An 18,170-nucleotide genomic window follows, 5' to 3' on the forward strand; every position below is an offset into this window, starting at 1 on the left:
AAAAAATAAAATAGAACCCAACCCTGGACGGTTAGGCCGGAATATACATAAATAGTTTGTATTCACTGACAAGCTGTGATTACACACAAACACAAGCTGGGCCCCCAGATAAGTGTATGAAGACCAATCTTCTATAGAACAGGCCGCGGGAACCCACACTCTACGGGCTACGTGTGCACTGCAGCAGCAATCAATCCCCGTGTCTAGTTACAACAGTAGATTTGATTTTTCCACACTGCTGTGGTATGTGAGATCACAACCTCATTTAGCACAGCACAAGTCCAGGTCTGGTATTGGACGAATGTGTGACCCCTCCCATCACAGCTTTAACCACTTGGCGACCGTGTAAACTTACACATATGGTGGTGGCACTGCTGCGCCAGATCACATACCTAGTACGTGACCCGACACTTCCGCCAGCGGCCCAATCCCATTGTGATTATACACAGCGGGAGCTGATCGGCGGGTACCGCGGGCTCGAGGTCCGCCGGCGCCCACTGATCCTTCGGTACAGATGAAGAATGCTGGTCTGTCTTTGTAAACAATGCAGACCGCTGTTCTGCATTGTTAGTAGGGAAGACATGGATCCTGTGTCTCTGCAAAGCAGGAACATGAATCAATGCCTTCCCTTACTAAAAGCACCTCCCCCACAGTACACAAAATCACTAGCTAGGCACACATTTAACCCCTTGGTCACCCCGATTTAGAGCTGCACGGTTGATCATTAAAAGATCGCAATCTCGATTCAACCCCCCACACACACACACGATCTTAAAGCCAGCATTTCCACGATTCATGTAAAAAAGTGCAAAGCAGTTCCCTGTTCACAGCTGTACAGTTTAAAAAAAAAAAAAAAGCCACCAGCAATGTTTATCAACAACATTGCTCAGCGCTGAAAGAGCTAAAAAGAAACATTGCATCTTTCTGTTATTCATTTACAGATCAAAGGGATGAACTGTGTTCTGCAAATTAAGTCAGTTTAAAGCAACTTTTTTTATATAGCGCAAAAAAAAAAAAAAAAAAAACACCGCAGGAGGTGATCAAATACCACCAAAAGAAAGCTCAATTTGTGTGTGTGTGTGGGGGGGGGGGGGGGACATACATTTTATTAGGGTACAGTGTCACACGACCGCGCAATTGTCAGTTAAAGTAACGCAGTGCCTTACCTCAAGCCTTGTTTTTAGAACTTCAAAGCAATGGAGCAAAATCAGAGGTTCTCGGGCTATATTAGCTACAGATCAAACATTATTCATTGAGGAAAAAAAAAAAACACTTTTTGCTTTTCAATGAGTAATGCCGCGTACACACGGTCGGACTTTTCGTCTACAAAAGTCCGACAGCCTGTCCGACAGACTTCCGGCGGACTTTCAGCGGACTTGCAGCAGACTTTCTAACGAACGGACTTGCCTACACACGACCACACAAAAGTCCGACGGATTCGTACGTGATGACGTACACCGGACTAAAATAAGGAAGTTCATAGCCGGTAGCCAATAGCTGCCCTAGCATGGGTTTTTGTCCGTCGGACTAGCATACAGACGAGCGGACTTCGGGGTCCGTCGTACTTACGACGTAAAGATTTGAAGCATGCTTCAAATCTAAAGTCCGTCGGATTTTAGGCTAAAAAAGTCCGTTGAAAGTCCGGAGAAGCCCACACACGATCGGATTACCAGCCAGCTTTAGTCCGTCAGCGTCCGTTGGACTTTTGTAGACGAAAAGTCCGACCGTGTGTACGCGGCATAACATTTGATCTGCAGAGAATATAGTCCAAGAACAGTTGATTTTGCCCCATTGCTTTGAACCGCTAAAAGAAAGTTTGGTCACAGTTGGTAAAAGCACTTGTTTAGTGTGTGTGCTGACTGAACACAGGTCCTGTACTTTACAAAGCAGCAACTGAGATGGTTACATGTGAGTATATACAAGGACCTGTGTTCAGTCACACATACACAGAACAAGTGCTTGGACATATTGCAACCAGACTTGTTTTTAGCAATCCCGCGCAACGGGGGGCAAAACTGAGCGTTCTCGGCCTATATGCACTACAGATCAAATGTTATTCATTGGGGGGGGGGGGGGAGGTGTGAATGGGGAAATTATCGCATGTGCAATGTGGTGCCATTTATTCTGAATGGCAACCCAAAGCACATCACTGCCAAGGTGTTGCAGTATAGTGTGCTGTCCAAAAAGGTGCAGCTCCAATTTCTGGGCCATTGAGGTGCGCCCCAGACCATTCATTTTGAACCAACCTCGCACGCAGCCAGTGTGCATCCATAGTCAATGTGTCTGCAGCCAATTGGCACTTGTTATAGGTGTAGGCTATTTACGTACCTCCTGAAGCCTGAGTGAAAAACTCCCAGAGATCACATAATCCCATCCTGCCTTGTTACTAGGACGTTGCTAAGAGACTCCCAGCCATTACAGGAGTGAACTCTCCAAATGCTGAGCTCGGAGCTACTGCAGTAGGGAAGAAAAAGCGCACGTGAGATGGTTTGAATCAGAGAAAGAGCTCGATCCTGTGATCATGGAGGCCAACAGAGTCCCCTAGCAACATCCTAGCAACAAGGCAGGGCCGTATAATGCAATCTCTGGGAGTTTTTTTTAGTTAGGCCTTACTGAGGTACATAAATGGCCTACAGCTATAGCAACAGCATTATTCAACTTTGGTCAAAGCTGCAGAGTTTGTTAACCAAAGTTGGAGTTAGGAAGCTGCTAAGAGAGGTCCAGCTCTTACCGGTTATCTCCACCATCACAAGAGCTCTTTCTAGGATTCAAACCAGCTCATGTGCCCTTTCACTCCCCTATGAAGCAGCTCTGAGCTCAGCATTTCAAGAGCTCGCCCCTGTGATGGTGGAGGTGAACAGAAACAGCTGGGAGTCTCTTAGCAAAAAGGCAGGATGGATGATGCAATCTCTGGGAGTTTTTTTTTCAGGCTTCTCGAGGTACATAAAAGGCCTGACACCTATAGCAAGGGTGGAATGGCCATCTCTAGGAGGTTTGCAGTCAGGCCTCATGAGGTACATAAATGACCTACACCTATAGTAAGGGTGGAATGGCCATCTAGGGAGTTTTCCAGTCAGGTCTTACGAGCTCTGAGGAAGAGGGGTCACCCTCGAAAATGCATCAGCTAACCCTGGACTGCTCTCATCCCACTTAAGTTCATCGGCCAGTAGACCATGTTGGACAAAGTTATTGATGGATTTTTCTTATTTCTTGCTTAATTTTACCATTCGCTTGTGAATACAATAATTTATTAACTAAAAATGATCCATTGTTGCAAAGGTAATGCGCAAGGTTGGTACACCCTCTGTCCTTGTTTTTCTAGAACATAAATGGCCTACACCTATAGCAAGGGCAGAATGGCCATCACTAGGAGGTTTCCAGTCAAGCCTCATGAGGTACATAAATGGCCAACACCTATAGCAAGGGCAGGCTGGCCATATCTACGAGGTTTCCAGTCAGGCCTCATGAAGTACATAAATGGCCTATACCTATAGCAAGGGCAGAATGGCCAACTCTAGGTGGTTTCCAGTCAGGCCTCACGAGGTACATAAAATGGCCTACACCTATAATAAGAGCAGAATGGCCATTTCTAGGAGATGTCCAGTCAGGCCTCATGAGGTACATAAATGACCTACACCTATAATAAGGGCAGAACGGCCATCTCTAGGAGGTTTCCAGTCAGGCATCACAAGGTACATAAATTGTCTACACCTATAATAAGGGCATTATCCAACTTTGGTCAAAGCTGCAGTTTGTTTTTATCTATGTGTGCCCCTTCTGCAGAGGCAGTTTTTTGGTGAAGGTGAACTAACCCTTTAAAAAGATTGGATGGTAGGTAGACACTGGAACAAGCATGGTCTGTATTTCTACTATAAACCACAATTCCCCGCAGTGATGGAACTTTTAGTGCTCCGCCAGCTCTGACAAGACGATTCTACAGTGTGCAATGAGATGACATTACAAAGAGCGCCTGAATCTCATAATACCGATGAAGGGGTGAGGGAGGACCATTATGTGTTAAGTGCTTCCTCACAGAGCTGCCTTGACAGTAATTGCACTTGTTTCACCTTGATTGTAGCAGACGTAAGAAAAAAAACATTTTTATGAGAAAAGCCAGCTGTCACTCATCATAATGCATTAAAAATGAGATTCAATTCAATATCAGTCTGTGGGCAGACAGGAGGTTATAGGTTCCTTCAGAAAGCAACAGCCAACTTTGAGGGGATTTCACGTTACAGTAGTCAGCGGTTTCCGTTGGTTACCACACCATGTTTACTGCCATGTGCTTCATGTCTGACCCAAAAGAACAAGATTACTCATAGCCATCAATCCCAGCCAGAACATTGCAGTCCTCATATGTACACACCACATATTGGACCCATGCTGGCCATATATTATACGAAAAATCATCCAACATTCAGTCATTTGGACAGTTCATTCGTTTTTCGGCCAGTTAATGGGCACAAATCGGTAGTGACGTTTTTGAGCCAAAAAAACAAGTTTGGAAATTTTCTTCCAAACGCACGATAAATTGAAAAAGGTTCATGTGTTTCTCGTCCAAACTATTTGCACTAGATTTATGTAAAAAAAAAAAAAAAAAACTGATTTATGTCCATTGATTGGTTTATCAGTCATTACAAGACGGCACTATTGTTTGCCCTCACGGCCGAGCGTTTGTTTTTCGAAAAGGAGTTTGAACAACTTTTTGTATAGTGTTTGGCCAGCATAAGTCCCACTTAAAGTGTTACTAAACCCAGGACCCTGCATTCACTGTATCTGGTCTCCCACAATACACAGATTATTTTAGTAAATATAAACTGCTAAATAACTTTTCTCATCAGCAGTATATAGCAGTCCTGTGACTTCTATCAGGGTCTGGTTAAAGCTTGTAGGAGGAGTTTTCATTCTACTCTGACTGTGCTATATATATATGTGTGTGTGTGTGTGTGTGTGTGTGTGTGTGTGTGTGCGCACACACACACATATATATACACACACACACACACACTCTAGCAATACACACCAAACTGAGCATGTGCAGAGGCAGAGGGACTTCAAAGCCTCTCTACTATCAGCAGATGGATTGGGGACAGTGGAAGAAAAGGTGGATTAGAAGGCAGGATCAAACAGCCTTTTTTACACAATGAAGTTGATTAACCTTTTCGATTCCACAGTCAGTATAACAAGCATGCTTTAGCCTCAGTTCACACTGCCGTGACTTGTCGTGTGACTCGCGTTCAAAGTCGCGCCCCATTAACGGCAATGGAACAGTTCTAATTGGTGCGACTCAAGTCGCTCAGACTTAGAAAAAGGAACCTGCATTACTTTGGTGCAACTTCAACACGACTTGCATTTAGATCTGGTAAAGAAGTCGTATGCAAGCTGCGATGAAGTCGCACAGGAATGTCGGGCTCAAAGTGGCGCGACATTGAAGCGGCAGCAGTGTGAACAAGGGCTTACTGCATACACTGACTGATTTTACTGTTGTGCGTTTAGAAATACTTTAAATCTTTGCTTTACAACAAAACTAGAAAGAAGACCAGAAGGATTTTACACATACAAAAACAAGTACAGACCACAACGCACCTTTATGCATATAAAAGGTTTACGGACCAATGCATGCTTTTTTTTTTTTTTTTTTTTTTACTACGCAGGAACTTTCTGAAAATATCTACCAGCACTCTTCTGCGTAGATGGTCCGGATTTCATAAGGCCTGCGTGCATGAGCTCTTCAGCTATGAGATACTGCTTGGCCATAGGAATCTGTAAGCCCAGCTTTGATTGGTCTTTGTAGGCAGACAGAGCGTTCCCATTTAAGAGGCTTTTACAAAAACATAGCGCAGACATGGTATCATGGAAGAACTACAAGTCCCAGCAGCCTGAAACTTTTAGCTCCCCAACAACTAGAGGTATTCTATGGCAGGGATATGCAATTAGCGGACCTCCAGCTGTTGCAAAACTACAAGTCCCATCATGCCTCTGCCTCTGGGTGTCATGCTTGTGGCTGTCAGAGTCTTGCTATGCCTCATGGGACTTGTAGTTCTGCAACAGTTGGGAGGTCCGCTAATTGCATATCCCTGCTCTATGGTATTTCTACTATCCAGCGATGAGGTTCCGGACAGCTCTGCAATTCCCATCCATGTCCACAAGGACCTGCAATGTACACAGAACACACAGCGTACAGGAGAATACAAACCGTACAGGAGAATACAAAAGGAGAATACAATCGTACAGGAGAATACAATCCCAGCCATTACAGATGCTGTTCCGGCTGCATTCTAATAAAGGAACATTTCAAGGTGTATGACGATCGTGTGTTTTGAACATTGCAGGATACAAAAGTAACTTCTCGGCCGCAGCAGATGTCACAAATGATTACACCGATCTGTACACTTCCAGCACACGCACTTTTGAAAACAAGCCAACCACTTCACAATCCTGGCACGTTCAATAAAAACACACCGTATGTAGGCTGTACACCAGCAACAGACTGAGCTCCAGACTTGCCGTGAGGAAACGGCTAAAAATTTCCATCACACTTGACAACTTTACACGATAGCAATAGTCACAGGCAAACGTTTTCCACTGCGATCATTTATACATTTTCTAGGTAACAGATGTCGTAGTTGTTAGTATCTGTCATATACGGATTGCAAATAACCATACATTGACAAAAGTTTTTCAGATCAGATCACATGAAAGATCTGTTCCATTTGGACTGCATACATACCAAGAGTCACCATAGATCAGGGATATACAATTAGCAGACCAGCCGTTGCAGAACTACAAGTCCCATGAGGCATAGCAAGACTGACAGCCACAAGCATGACACCTAGAGGCAGAGGCATGATGGGACTTGTAGTTTTGCAACAGCTGGAGGTCCGCGAATTGCTTATCCCTGCCATAGATGTTACAATCTGACTATACAATCTTCATACAATCAACTTTAGATTTACCGAAAATTTAATATATGCACCTACCTAAACCAACCAATGTGTATCCAATCAGGCAAACCCTTGTACTACATACTTGTTGGCAGATCTAGGAGATTGTACAATCAGATTGTCACATGTCATGTCAGGTGGGTGATTTAGCCACTAGAGACAAAATCGGCAACAGCAGGCTTGTTAAAGAATCTGCCCATTTGTCCCTAAGGAATTGCTCCATCTCCAGATGAGACAGCAAGGTTTCGCTGCCATCACTAGCGATCGATATTCAGCAGGGTTTGGACCAGCGTCACATGCCTGATGATGGGGTCCTGCGCAGCTCTGAAACGTTGCTTTCTGTTAGAACGATGTGATCGCTAATTAAAGCTTTGGACCCATTTTGGAGATCTTGGTGCTCTGGTGACATCTCGCTCTGTAGACAGACGCAGAGAGATGTCGCTCTTGTTACTGTGAGCGTTGCTGGATCTCAGTCGCTGGCCATGGGAGCAAAACCTCGCTGCCTAAGCTGGAGCAATTCCATTAGGGACAAACAGCTAGCCTTGCAGCAACCCTGCCTCTGGCGATTTCAGCAAATTGTACAACATCAGACTTATGTTGACCATACAAGTAACAATCTGATCAAACGATTAGTCAAAAGAAATCAGACAATCTTTGAATTATCAAAAAGACACATAAGGGTTGATTTACTAAAACTGTAGAGTGCAAAATCTGGTGCAGCTCTGCATAGAAACCAATCAGCTTCCAGGTATTATTGTCAAAGCTTAACTGAACAAGTTGAAGTTAGAAGCCGATTGGCTACCATGCAGAGCTGCATCAGATTTTGCATTCTCCGGTTTTAGGCTAGGTTCACACCTATGCAACCTGCGCTTCGTGCTTTTTTGATGCGTTTATGGTAGGTGTCTTATGTGAGGGAAACCTGCCGAAACGCATCAAAAAATGCAGGCACTGCTGCGTGTCTATTGAAGTCTATGGAACCAAAAACGTAACCTGCTGCGGGCATAAAAGTCCCTGAGGCTGGGTTCACACCTAATGCTGGCTCACAGCAGGGGTCCCGTGCGTCCTGGTTCACCGCTTCAGGTCCAATTTCGGCCTGAATTTTGGGCAAGTAGTGCAGTCCCAGCATCCTATGTAATAAAAGGGGGCCAAGTAGTGCAGTCCCAGCATCCTATGTAATAAAAAGGGGGCCAAGCAGTGCAGTCCCAGCATCCTATGTAATAAAAAAGGGCCCAAGTAGCGCAGTCCCAGCATCCTATGTAATAAAAAGGGGGCCAAGCAGTGCAGTCCCAGCATCCTATGTAATAAAAAGGGGGCCAAGCAGTGCAGTCCCAGCATCCTATGTAATAAAAAGGGGGCCAAGTAGTGCAGTCCCAGCATCCTATGTAATAAAAAGGGGGCCAAGTAGTGTAGTCCCAGCATCCTATGTAATAAAAAGGGGGCCAAGTAGTGCAGTCCCAGCATCCTATGTAATAAAAGGGGGCCAAGTAGTGCAGTCCCAGCATCCTATGTAATAAAAGGGGACCAAGTAGTGCAGTCCCAGCATCCTATGTAATAAAAAAGGGCCCAAGTAGTGCAGTCCCAGCATCCTATGTAATAAAAAGGGGGCCAAGTAGTGCAGTCCCAGCATTCTATGTAATAAAAAGGGGGCCAAGTAGTGCAGTGCCAGCATCCTATGTAATAAAAAGGGGGCCAAGTAGTGCAGTCCCAACATCCTATGTAATAAAAGGGGGCCAAGTAGTGTAGTCCCAGCATCCTATGTAATAAAAAGGGGGCCAAGTAGTGTAGTCCCAGCATCCTATGTAATAAAAAGGGGGCCAAGTAGTGTAGTCTCAGCATCCTATGTAATAAAAAGGGGGCCAAGTAGTGCAGTCCCAGCATCCTATGTAATAAAAAGGGGGCCAAGTAGTGCAGTCCCAGCATCCTATGTAATAAAAAGGGGGCCCAAGTAGTGCAGTCCCAGCATCCTATGTAATAAAAAGGGGGCCAAGTAGTGTAGTCCCAGCATCCTATGTAATAAAAAGGGGGCCAAGTAGTGCAGTCCCAGCATCCTATGTAATACAAAGGGGGCCAAGTAGTGCAGTCCCAGCATTCTATGTAATAAAAGGGGCCAATGGAGACATTATTGGTGACACCATAAACGCTGATTTAGTCTAAACTGCAATCATTAAGCCATTTAGACGAACTCCTTATGTAAACTCCCTGCACAGATTAGCGATCAATAACAATAGGGAACTGCGTTATGATTAGAGCAGATTGCAATGGTTTTGTCCCAGCTGCTCATACATTGTACAGCACTGTACACACATTAGGCAGCATCAACAAATAAACAAGCTCCAGTGTCATGCAGATCTCCCTTCTGTAGCACCAATGGAGTTAATCTGCAAGTCAACCAGCCCGATGATTAATTAGCGTCCTCAAACAATGACCCCCCCCTGCTGCCCTCCTAGTACAAGAGCCAGGGACAACACGGAAATTTGCATTTCTCATGAAGGTTTGGGATTCTCCAGGCAGGCTGCATGTGAAAGTCTCCGCTCCCTCCCAGCTCTGCCATTCAAAAGTTGAAAGTAAAGAAACGTTTTTTTTTTTTTTTCGATCCTGGACGAACAAACATGTGAATGTTTGCGAATCCATGGGTAAACGGACAAGGGGGTGGATCCGTGTCCTTACCTGCTGATTTCCTCTCCGCTCTGTCCTCCTCTGGCTCTGCGATGGGAAGCCTGGCTGCTGGCACCCCGCTCACCGTCACCAGGAACAAGCAGAGTGCGCCCCACACGGCGATCATTCCCACTGGGATCCCTCGGCAAAGGGATGGCCTGCAGCCCCCTCCAGCCTTAGGCATTCTCTGGTCGCATGCTTTATTCCGGACGCCTTGGCAATGGTAATCCTTGCGGGAACCTGCACAAAAAAAAAAAAAGATAGAAGAGTCGGCTCAGAATACTTTACTCTGGAGGAGAGTAAATCAAGAGGTGGCTAGAATTCAGTGAAAGGCGATTGGTAGTCAGAGGTCATAGCACCTAAAGTGGTTGTAAATCTCAGACATGAAATATGAACAAAACATATCCCTCTATAGCAGGGGTCTCAAACTTGTGGCCCTCCAGCTGTCGCAGAACAACAAGCCCCATCATGCCTCTGCCTGTGAGAGTCAGGCTTTTAACTGTCAGCCTTGCTATGCCTCATGGGACTTGTAGTTCTGCAACAGCTGGAGGACCACTAGTTTGAGACCCCTGCTCTACATAGTGTGTACTTGTCTCAATCCAGAGCACTTAGGCCGCGTACACACGGGTGGACTTTTCGACCGGACTGGTCCAACGGACTTTTGAACAAACGGACTTGCCTACACACGATCACACCAAAGTCCGACGGATTCGTTTGTGATGACGTACACCGAACTAAAATAAGAAAGTTGATAGCCAGTAGCTGCTGTAGCATGGGTTTTCGTCCGTCGGACTAGCATACAGACGAGCGGATCTTTCGACCGGACTCGAGTCCGTAGGAAAGATTTGAAGCAGGTTTCAAATCTAACGTCTGTCAGATTTTCGACTGGAAAAGTCCGCTGAAGGTCCGATGAAGCCCACACACGATCGGACCAGTCCGGTTGAAAAGTCCGCTCATGTGTACGCTGCATAAATGTCATTTCTGACTGCCGCTTCCTTCCTCTGCCATCAGCATGAATCACTTCTGACAAGTTTTCCTGACACCAAGAGAAAAATGGTGACAGGGGAGGGAGCTGCAGCTGATTGACAGCCTCAGCTCTGTTCCTGTGAGCAGTGTCTGTTCCTTCCCTCCAATCAGCCCTCAGGAAGTTCTCCTCACTGAGCTCTCAGCCCCCTGTTTTTGAACTTACCAACAACAAGCTTTACAATGTCAGTACTTTGAACAGATATAGAGAAGACTGCAGATAAACAGGTATAAACTTATGTAAGAGGATTTGTTTCATCTCTGTGTATCACCTGAGGCCAGTCATTTTAAAATTTTCACTGGAAAAAGCCTAAAATTCTAACACTGGGTGGCCTTGCTGGCATGAAAAAAAAAAAAAAAAAAAAAAGAAATTGACTTTCTGTAAAGGAGCCAGGCTGAGAATCATCAGCCAATCAGTTGCAGGCAGCGTTTGGGTATTCTGACAGCAGTGATCAGTCAGTCGTTTTACCGGGTATACGTAAGGGTTTAAGCTGGCCATACACTATTAGATTGCTTCGGAAACACATCAGTTAGTTTCCTCCATCCACACCAACCGCTTGGATGGACGAATCCACCCCCGCCCAGCTCCTTAGACAAAAGTCGATCGAGCAATCATCATCTTTTGTCATGCCAGCAGGGCCACCCACTGTTCAGAAATTCACCCAATTTCGCCGAATTAACCGTCCCTGTTGGACTATGCTCTGAAAGTCACTGATCGCGGCTGTCAAAACACCTGAACGCTGCCTGCAGCTGATTGGCTGAAGGCGCTGTTCGGCCAATCATTTTTGGCCAGCCCCTTCAACAAAAATCAATTGAGTAACCCACGTTTGTCATGCCAGCAGGGCCACCCTCTGTTATAAATTCACCCAATTCCTCCGAATTGGCCAAATTTCGAACCCACCCTGTCGGACTACGCTCTGATAGCCACTGGTCACGGCTGTCAGAATACCCGAACACTGCATGCAGCTGATTGGTTGATGATTCTCAGCCTGGCTCCTTTGCCGAAAATCCATTTTTTCATGGCAGCAAGGCCACCCAGTGTTAGAATTTAGGCTGATTCCTGTGAATCAAAATTCTAACAGCATATGGCCAATTCCTTGGATTCATTACCCTATAACAGTGATGGTGAACCTTGGCACTCCAGATGTTTTGGAACTACATTTCCCATGATGCTCCACTACACTGCAGAGTCCATGAGCATCATGGGAAATGTAGTTCCAAAACATCTGGGGTTCCAACAATCGCCATCACTGCCCTATATAACAAGCAGGCTACCCAAAAAACAAAGGAATACATTTTGCCATTTATACAGGTAAATGCCACAGAGATAAACTAAGGGTCACCATACATGTTACAATACACCCGTACAATCTTTATACAGACAACTTTAGATTTACAGAACTTTTTATAAATAAAGGACCTCAGGCAAGCTATTGCACTACAATAGTTGTTGGTTATTTTAAACAGGATTCTACAATCAGATTGTGAATGTGTGTGGTGAGCTTGATTTCAAGGGGTTAACCAATCAACCACAGGAGATAAAAGTCACTTAAAGGTCAGTATTAAGGAGAACATGTTCCTCCATTGAAGGGTCTTGGGGGGGAGGGGGGGCAGCAGCTGGAATTTCTCCTCTATGCACTTTGTCTATAGAGCCCCCTGTACTGGTCCAGATCTGATACTAACGCCATTTTTTAGCTTCAGCCCACAAACAAAATCACTATATTTGCTATCCAATAAAAGACATCGTATCAGCTGGCTACAATGACCACACACGGACCAATCCTTCACAATATGCAACCATAGTTTGGTTTTACCTAGACATCCGCAACATCAAAAAAAAAAAAAAAAAAATTAACAAATTCATTCGATCGATTGTCTTATCTCCACTATATTTAAACCCCTAAATGCTTGCATTGAGGAAGGAGCAACTTAACTGACTGCGCATAACTAGTCTTTGGTGACCTTGGCTTCATCGACAATGGCAATTTCAAAACACGCAGAAAGATTTTTCGATCGGTTAGTCATTTTTAGTTTACAGAAATGCTTGTGTTAGGCTCTAACTACATCATTACGTTCTAACGCAGGTGATGCAACACGTGTCCGGTTTACCCACAAAAATATAGTGACTGCTCCTGTTGCAGCAAAGCATAAAAGTGCAGGTCACTTGAAGCTTTGGAAACAGGTATTAACGGGCTTCAAGGGCAGTTAACCCTAGCCAGCCCATTGGCACTTAACCCTAGCCAGCCCATTGGCAGTTAACCCTAGCCAGCCCATTGGCAGTTAACCCTAGCCAGCCCAATGGCAGTTAACCCTAGCTAGCCCAATGGCAGTTAACCCTAGCCAGTCCAATGGCAGTTAACCCTAGCCAGCCCATTGGCAGTTAACCCTAGCCAGCCCATTGGCAGTTAACTATAGCCAGCCCATTGGCAGTTAACCCTAGCCAGCCCAATGGCAGTTAAGCCCCATCCGCGCCAAATGGCAGTTAAACCTATGCACTCTGAATGCTGAAACAAAAAAAGTCCATAGTGAACCCACATCAAAGGGACGCACAGGTTGATGCATGACAACACACCCACAGGTCTAGGCAAACGTATCGATCTAAAGGGGCCCTTACAATTTTACTATCACATTGAGCGTTCATCAGATCTTGCCCAGACCGTCAGGAAACAATCCCTTTGCTTTGAGAACTCAACTTTTCTCTACAAGAGGCACAGTGGTGATCAGGATCAATAAGCAAGCTGGTTATCCTTTAAACTAAACGGCCCAGAGGTTGACCATTAATGAGCCTCAGCAGGGTCCGGACCCTTAGAGGAGGGAGAGGGGCCACTAAAATCTGCACTGACCATGAAGTCTCATTGCACAGCGATCTGCATGTATGACGTCACTAGAGGAGTTTTTTTTATTTCTCTATAGTTATGGATTTGTTTTGTAGGCTGTTTATAAAGAGATAAAAGGGCAGATCATCACAATCCTGGGCTGGGAATAAACAAATAGAAACCAAGATTAAATACACAATACGTGAAACGTTGTTGCCACTTCTGCATGGAGCTTCTATTTACAAAACTTAGCTAGACAGATCAGTGTTTGGCTCCAGCTAATGCTCCTCAAGCCTCTTCTACAGAGATAGCAATGGGGGGGGGGGGTTTATCTTGGAAAATCCATTACTAATGCCTAGAGATCATAGAAGGGCTGGCCGATAAGATTGCGCTTCCTTCAGTCGCCAGACTTGGAAAATGACACAGATGTGGGGCCACGGTACCAAGGAGAAGGAGCAGCTGTGACAACCAAGAGATGCAAACCATTCCTCATTTCCAGGGACGGCCTCGCAATACGGTGACCTGTACCTGAAGGTTGAGGATTGCCTCGTCATATAAAAAGGAAAGCTACATGTTGTACTATTGTACTAAGACTGGTTCATTAAGTTTAATCTGTTCTAATTCTAATTACTGGTGATCCAGAAGAAGCAATAAAATCAAACCAATTTCCAAGGACAATCTTAAATTTGAGTGGGGCGTCCCCGGAGTCCAAAGATCGCTTCCACCACAAACCCTCTTATAAAAAATAAAAGGGGAAGAAAGGAAGAAAGCTGCATGTGAATAATATATATATATATATATATATATATATATATATATATATATATATATATATATATATATATATATATATATATCTCTCAATCTATATATATCTATATCTCTCGATCTATATCTATATATTAAACAGATGATCCAAAATGTAATCTGCTCTAATCCCAATACTGGTAATCCAGAAGAAGCAATGAAATCAAACTAATTTCCAAGGACAACCTTAGGTTTCAAGATCTGTCCCTGGAGTCCGATGATCGCTTTCACCAGAACGCCTCCATATGTGGAAAGTTGCACACAATAATACACTACATCTGGATGATCCAAATTTTAATCTGTTCTAATCCCAAAGCTGGTGATCCAGAAGAAGCAGCGACATCAAACCATACAATCTCCAAGGACAGCCTCAGCTTTAAGAGATCTGTCCCTGGAACCCAATGATCGCTGTCATCATAAAGAGCATGCAGCCATATACCAGAACTGAAAAGAAACAAGTGATCAATTTGAATCTGTACTATGCCAATACTGGTGATCCAGAAGCCGTGAAAAGGGTACAATTTCTAGGGACAGATTTAGGTCTTCGAGATCTGTCCCTGGAATCTGATGATCACTTTTCACCATAAATCTCCACAATGTGGGCAGAAGAAGCAGTGAAATCAAACCGTACAAGTTCCAAGGACAGCCTCTGATTTTAGACATCTGGCCCTGGAGTCTGATGATCACTGTAACCATATAACTCCCTTATGAGAAAGCTGCATGCTAAAAATAAAACACACAAATTGGTGATCAAGTTTAATCTGTTCTAAGCTCAATGCTGTTCTGACTGATATCCAGAAAAAAACAAACAGTAAAATTAAACCAATTCCCAGAGACAGCTTCAAATTTAAGGCATCAGTCCCTGCAGTCGGATGATCACTGTCACTGTAAAACCTTCCTTTGAGGAAAGCTGAATACAGTAATATTCTAAATCTTGAAAAAAAAAATTGATTCATTTTAATCTAATCTAATATTAATGCTGGTGATCCAGAAGAATCAATGAAATCAAACTCATTTCCAAGGACAACCTTACGTTTAGAGATCTGTCCCTGGAGTCTGATGATCACTGTCACCATAAAACCTCCATGCAAGAATACACTAGATCTGGAAGAAACATAAACGATCCAGGTTTAATTTGTTTTAATCCCAATAATGGTGATCCAGAAGAAGCTGTGAAATCAAAACTAATTCCCAAGGACAACCTTGAGTTTTAGAGGGATATCCCTTGGAAGCTGATGATCACTTTCACCCTATATGCTCCCTATGTTGACAGATGCATGCACTGATACGCTAAAACTGGAAAAAATAGTTGCTCAACTTTAATCTAATTTCTAATGTTGATCCAGAGGAAACAGTGACATCAATTCTTATGATTTCCAAGTCTAACCTGTTCTAATCCCAACACTGATGATCCAGAAGAAGCAGCAAAATCAAAACGAATTTGGAAGAACAAGCTCAGGTATTAGAGATCTGTCCCTGAAGTTTGATAATCACTGTCATCAGAAATCCTCCTCCTGCTGAAAGACGCATGAAGGAGTATACTAAACCTGGAAACAAATCAAGGATCCGAATTTAAAAAACGGTTCTAACCCCAATACTGGTGATCCAGAAGAAGCAGCAAAATCAAACTAATTTCCAAGGACAGTCTAAGGTATTTGAGATCTGTCCCTGCAATCTGGCGATACTTTTATGACAATTCCTCCAAATGTGGAATGCTGCATACAATAATATACTAAATCTGGAAGAAAAAAAATAGACGATCATGATCCATGTCTAACCTGTTCTAATCCCAATACTGGTGATCCAGAAGAAGCAGCATAAATCAAACATTTTTTTGAAGGACAAGCTCAGCTATTAGAGATCTGTCCCTGAAGTTTGATAATCACGGTCATCATAAATCCTCCTTCTGTTGACAGACGCATGCACTAACACACTAAACCTGAAAACAGACAGACGATCCAAATGTAAAACGGTTCAAAACCCAAATACTGGTGATCCAGAAGAAGCTGTGTAATCAAACTCTTGTCAAAGGACAACCTCAGGTATAAGAGATCTGTCTCTGCAGTCACCATATCCCGCCATGTGTGGACAGACGCATGCACTAATCTACTACAACTGGGAACAAATTGTTGATCAATTTGAATCTGTTGTAACCCCAATACTGGTGATCCCGAAGAAGAAGTGAAATCAAACTAATTTTTGGAGGGCAACCTCAGAGATTACAATTTCCAAAAGGACAGATCTGTAGATTAGGAGATCTGTCTGTGCAGTCTCCAGATGCATGCAATCATATACTAGATCTGGAAACTAATAGTTGATCCATTTTAATCTAACTCCAAATCTGTGGATCCAGAACAAGCAGTGACATCATACAAGTTTTTAGGGAGTGATGGGGAGATTAGAGATCTGTCTGTGCAGCCTGATCATCACCTCCAGGTGTAAACAGATACATGCATTCATATGCTGGATGTGGAAACTAAATCGTTGATCAATTGTGATCTGTTCCAACCCCAATACTGGTGATCCAGAAGAAGCAGTGAAATCAAACTCAATTTTCTAGGGCAACCTTCGGGTATTACAATTTCCAAAAAGACATATCTGTAGATTAGGAGATCTGTCTGTGCAGTCTCCAGATGCATGCAATCATATACTAGATCTGGAAACTAATAGTTGATCAATTTTAATCTAACCCCAATTCTTTAGATCCAGAAGAAGCAGTGACATCACACAATTGTCGGGGAGAGATGGGGAGATTAGAGATCGGTCTGTGCAGTCTGATTATCACCTCCAGATGTAAACAGACACATGCACTAATGTACTAGATCTGGAAACTAATCGTTGATCAATTGCAATCTGTTCTAACCCCAATCCTGGTGATCCAGAAGAAGCGGTGAACTCTCACCATTTCCAAGCACAGATCTGGAGACTAGAGATCGGTCTGTGCAGCCCGATGATCACCTCCAGATGTAAACAGCTGCATGCAACTATATACTAGATCTGGAAACTAATAGTTGATCAATAATAATCTAACTCCAATTCTGTGGATCCAGAAGGAGCAGTGACATCATACAATTGTCGGGGGGAGATTAGAGATCGGTCCGTGCAGCCCTGGTGATCACCTTTAGATGTAAACATACACATGCAATCATAAAACTAGATCTGGAAACTTGTCGATCAATCGGACCCCGATCTTGTGGATCCAGAAAAAGCAAAAACCCTGCAGAGAGGCAGCTCCGACCTACCGAGGACAAGCTATGAATACACCGGACTGACAACGAGGACTAGCCTGATATATTCACTGCAAATGTAATAAAATCATATAAAAAAAACATAATCAATGATTGTATAATCCAGAGAAGAGGCGGCTCCAGGGTCACACATCTCCGATCAATGAAGGTTTACAAAGCGCAGATCGTCCACGACAAGTCCGGGAAAGATGACAGCAGCGATGTGTATGGGGGGATCGTCCATCCCAGGGGTCGCCGATCTCACACATTTGCGCTGAGGGCCCCCCCCCCCGGGGTCAGTGTAGCTCTCACCCTGCACACCTACCTGCAGCTCTAGTAGTTCCTCCCCTCCGGAGGGTGAATTGTCGGAGCGCTGCGGAGATCCCGTCCTTAGCGCTGCACCAACACGAGCAGAGTGCCGGCGACTGAGCGGCTCCTCCCCTCCCACAGCATCTCCAGCGGGAGGGGCGTGCCTGCTGCCCTTTGGCACGCCCCTTTTCCCCGGGCAGGCCGCGCCCCCCTCTACCAGAGTGACGTCACGGACCTCCTGCATCTTGCAGACCTGTGTGCCCGCTCCGGAGGGAGCCCGAGGAGTGCAACCCATAGTGGGGGGGGGGGGGATGGAATCATCACAGGCACCTTTTCTTTTATTTTATTTAGTTCGGTGTGGAATGCATTCATGGTGTTTTGCCATTTAT

General features: G+C 44.4%; 1 protein-coding gene across 6 annotated transcripts in view; it reads right to left on the minus strand.

The window, feature by feature from the left end:
- The window catches only part of FGFR3 (fibroblast growth factor receptor 3), a 146,822-nt gene extending 128,881 nt beyond the window's left edge, over nt 1-17,941 (minus strand). For all 6 annotated transcript variants that reach the window (XM_073610931.1, XM_073610930.1, XM_073610929.1 and 3 more), the window contains exons 1-2: nt 17,798-17,941; nt 9,612-9,839 (exon numbers count right to left, since the gene is read on the minus strand). In XM_073610931.1, the coding sequence (XP_073467032.1) occupies nt 9,612-9,783 (172 nt within the window). In that variant the 5' untranslated portion in view covers nt 9,784-9,839; nt 17,798-17,941. The remainder of the gene's footprint in view (nt 1-9,611; nt 9,840-17,797) is intronic.
- Between the last annotated feature and the right edge of the window lie 229 nt (nt 17,942-18,170).

Source organism: Aquarana catesbeiana, linkage group LG01 (genome assembly GCF_042186555.1).
Source record: "Aquarana catesbeiana isolate 2022-GZ linkage group LG01, ASM4218655v1, whole genome shotgun sequence".
NCBI lineage: Eukaryota > Metazoa > Chordata > Amphibia > Anura > Ranidae > Aquarana > Aquarana catesbeiana.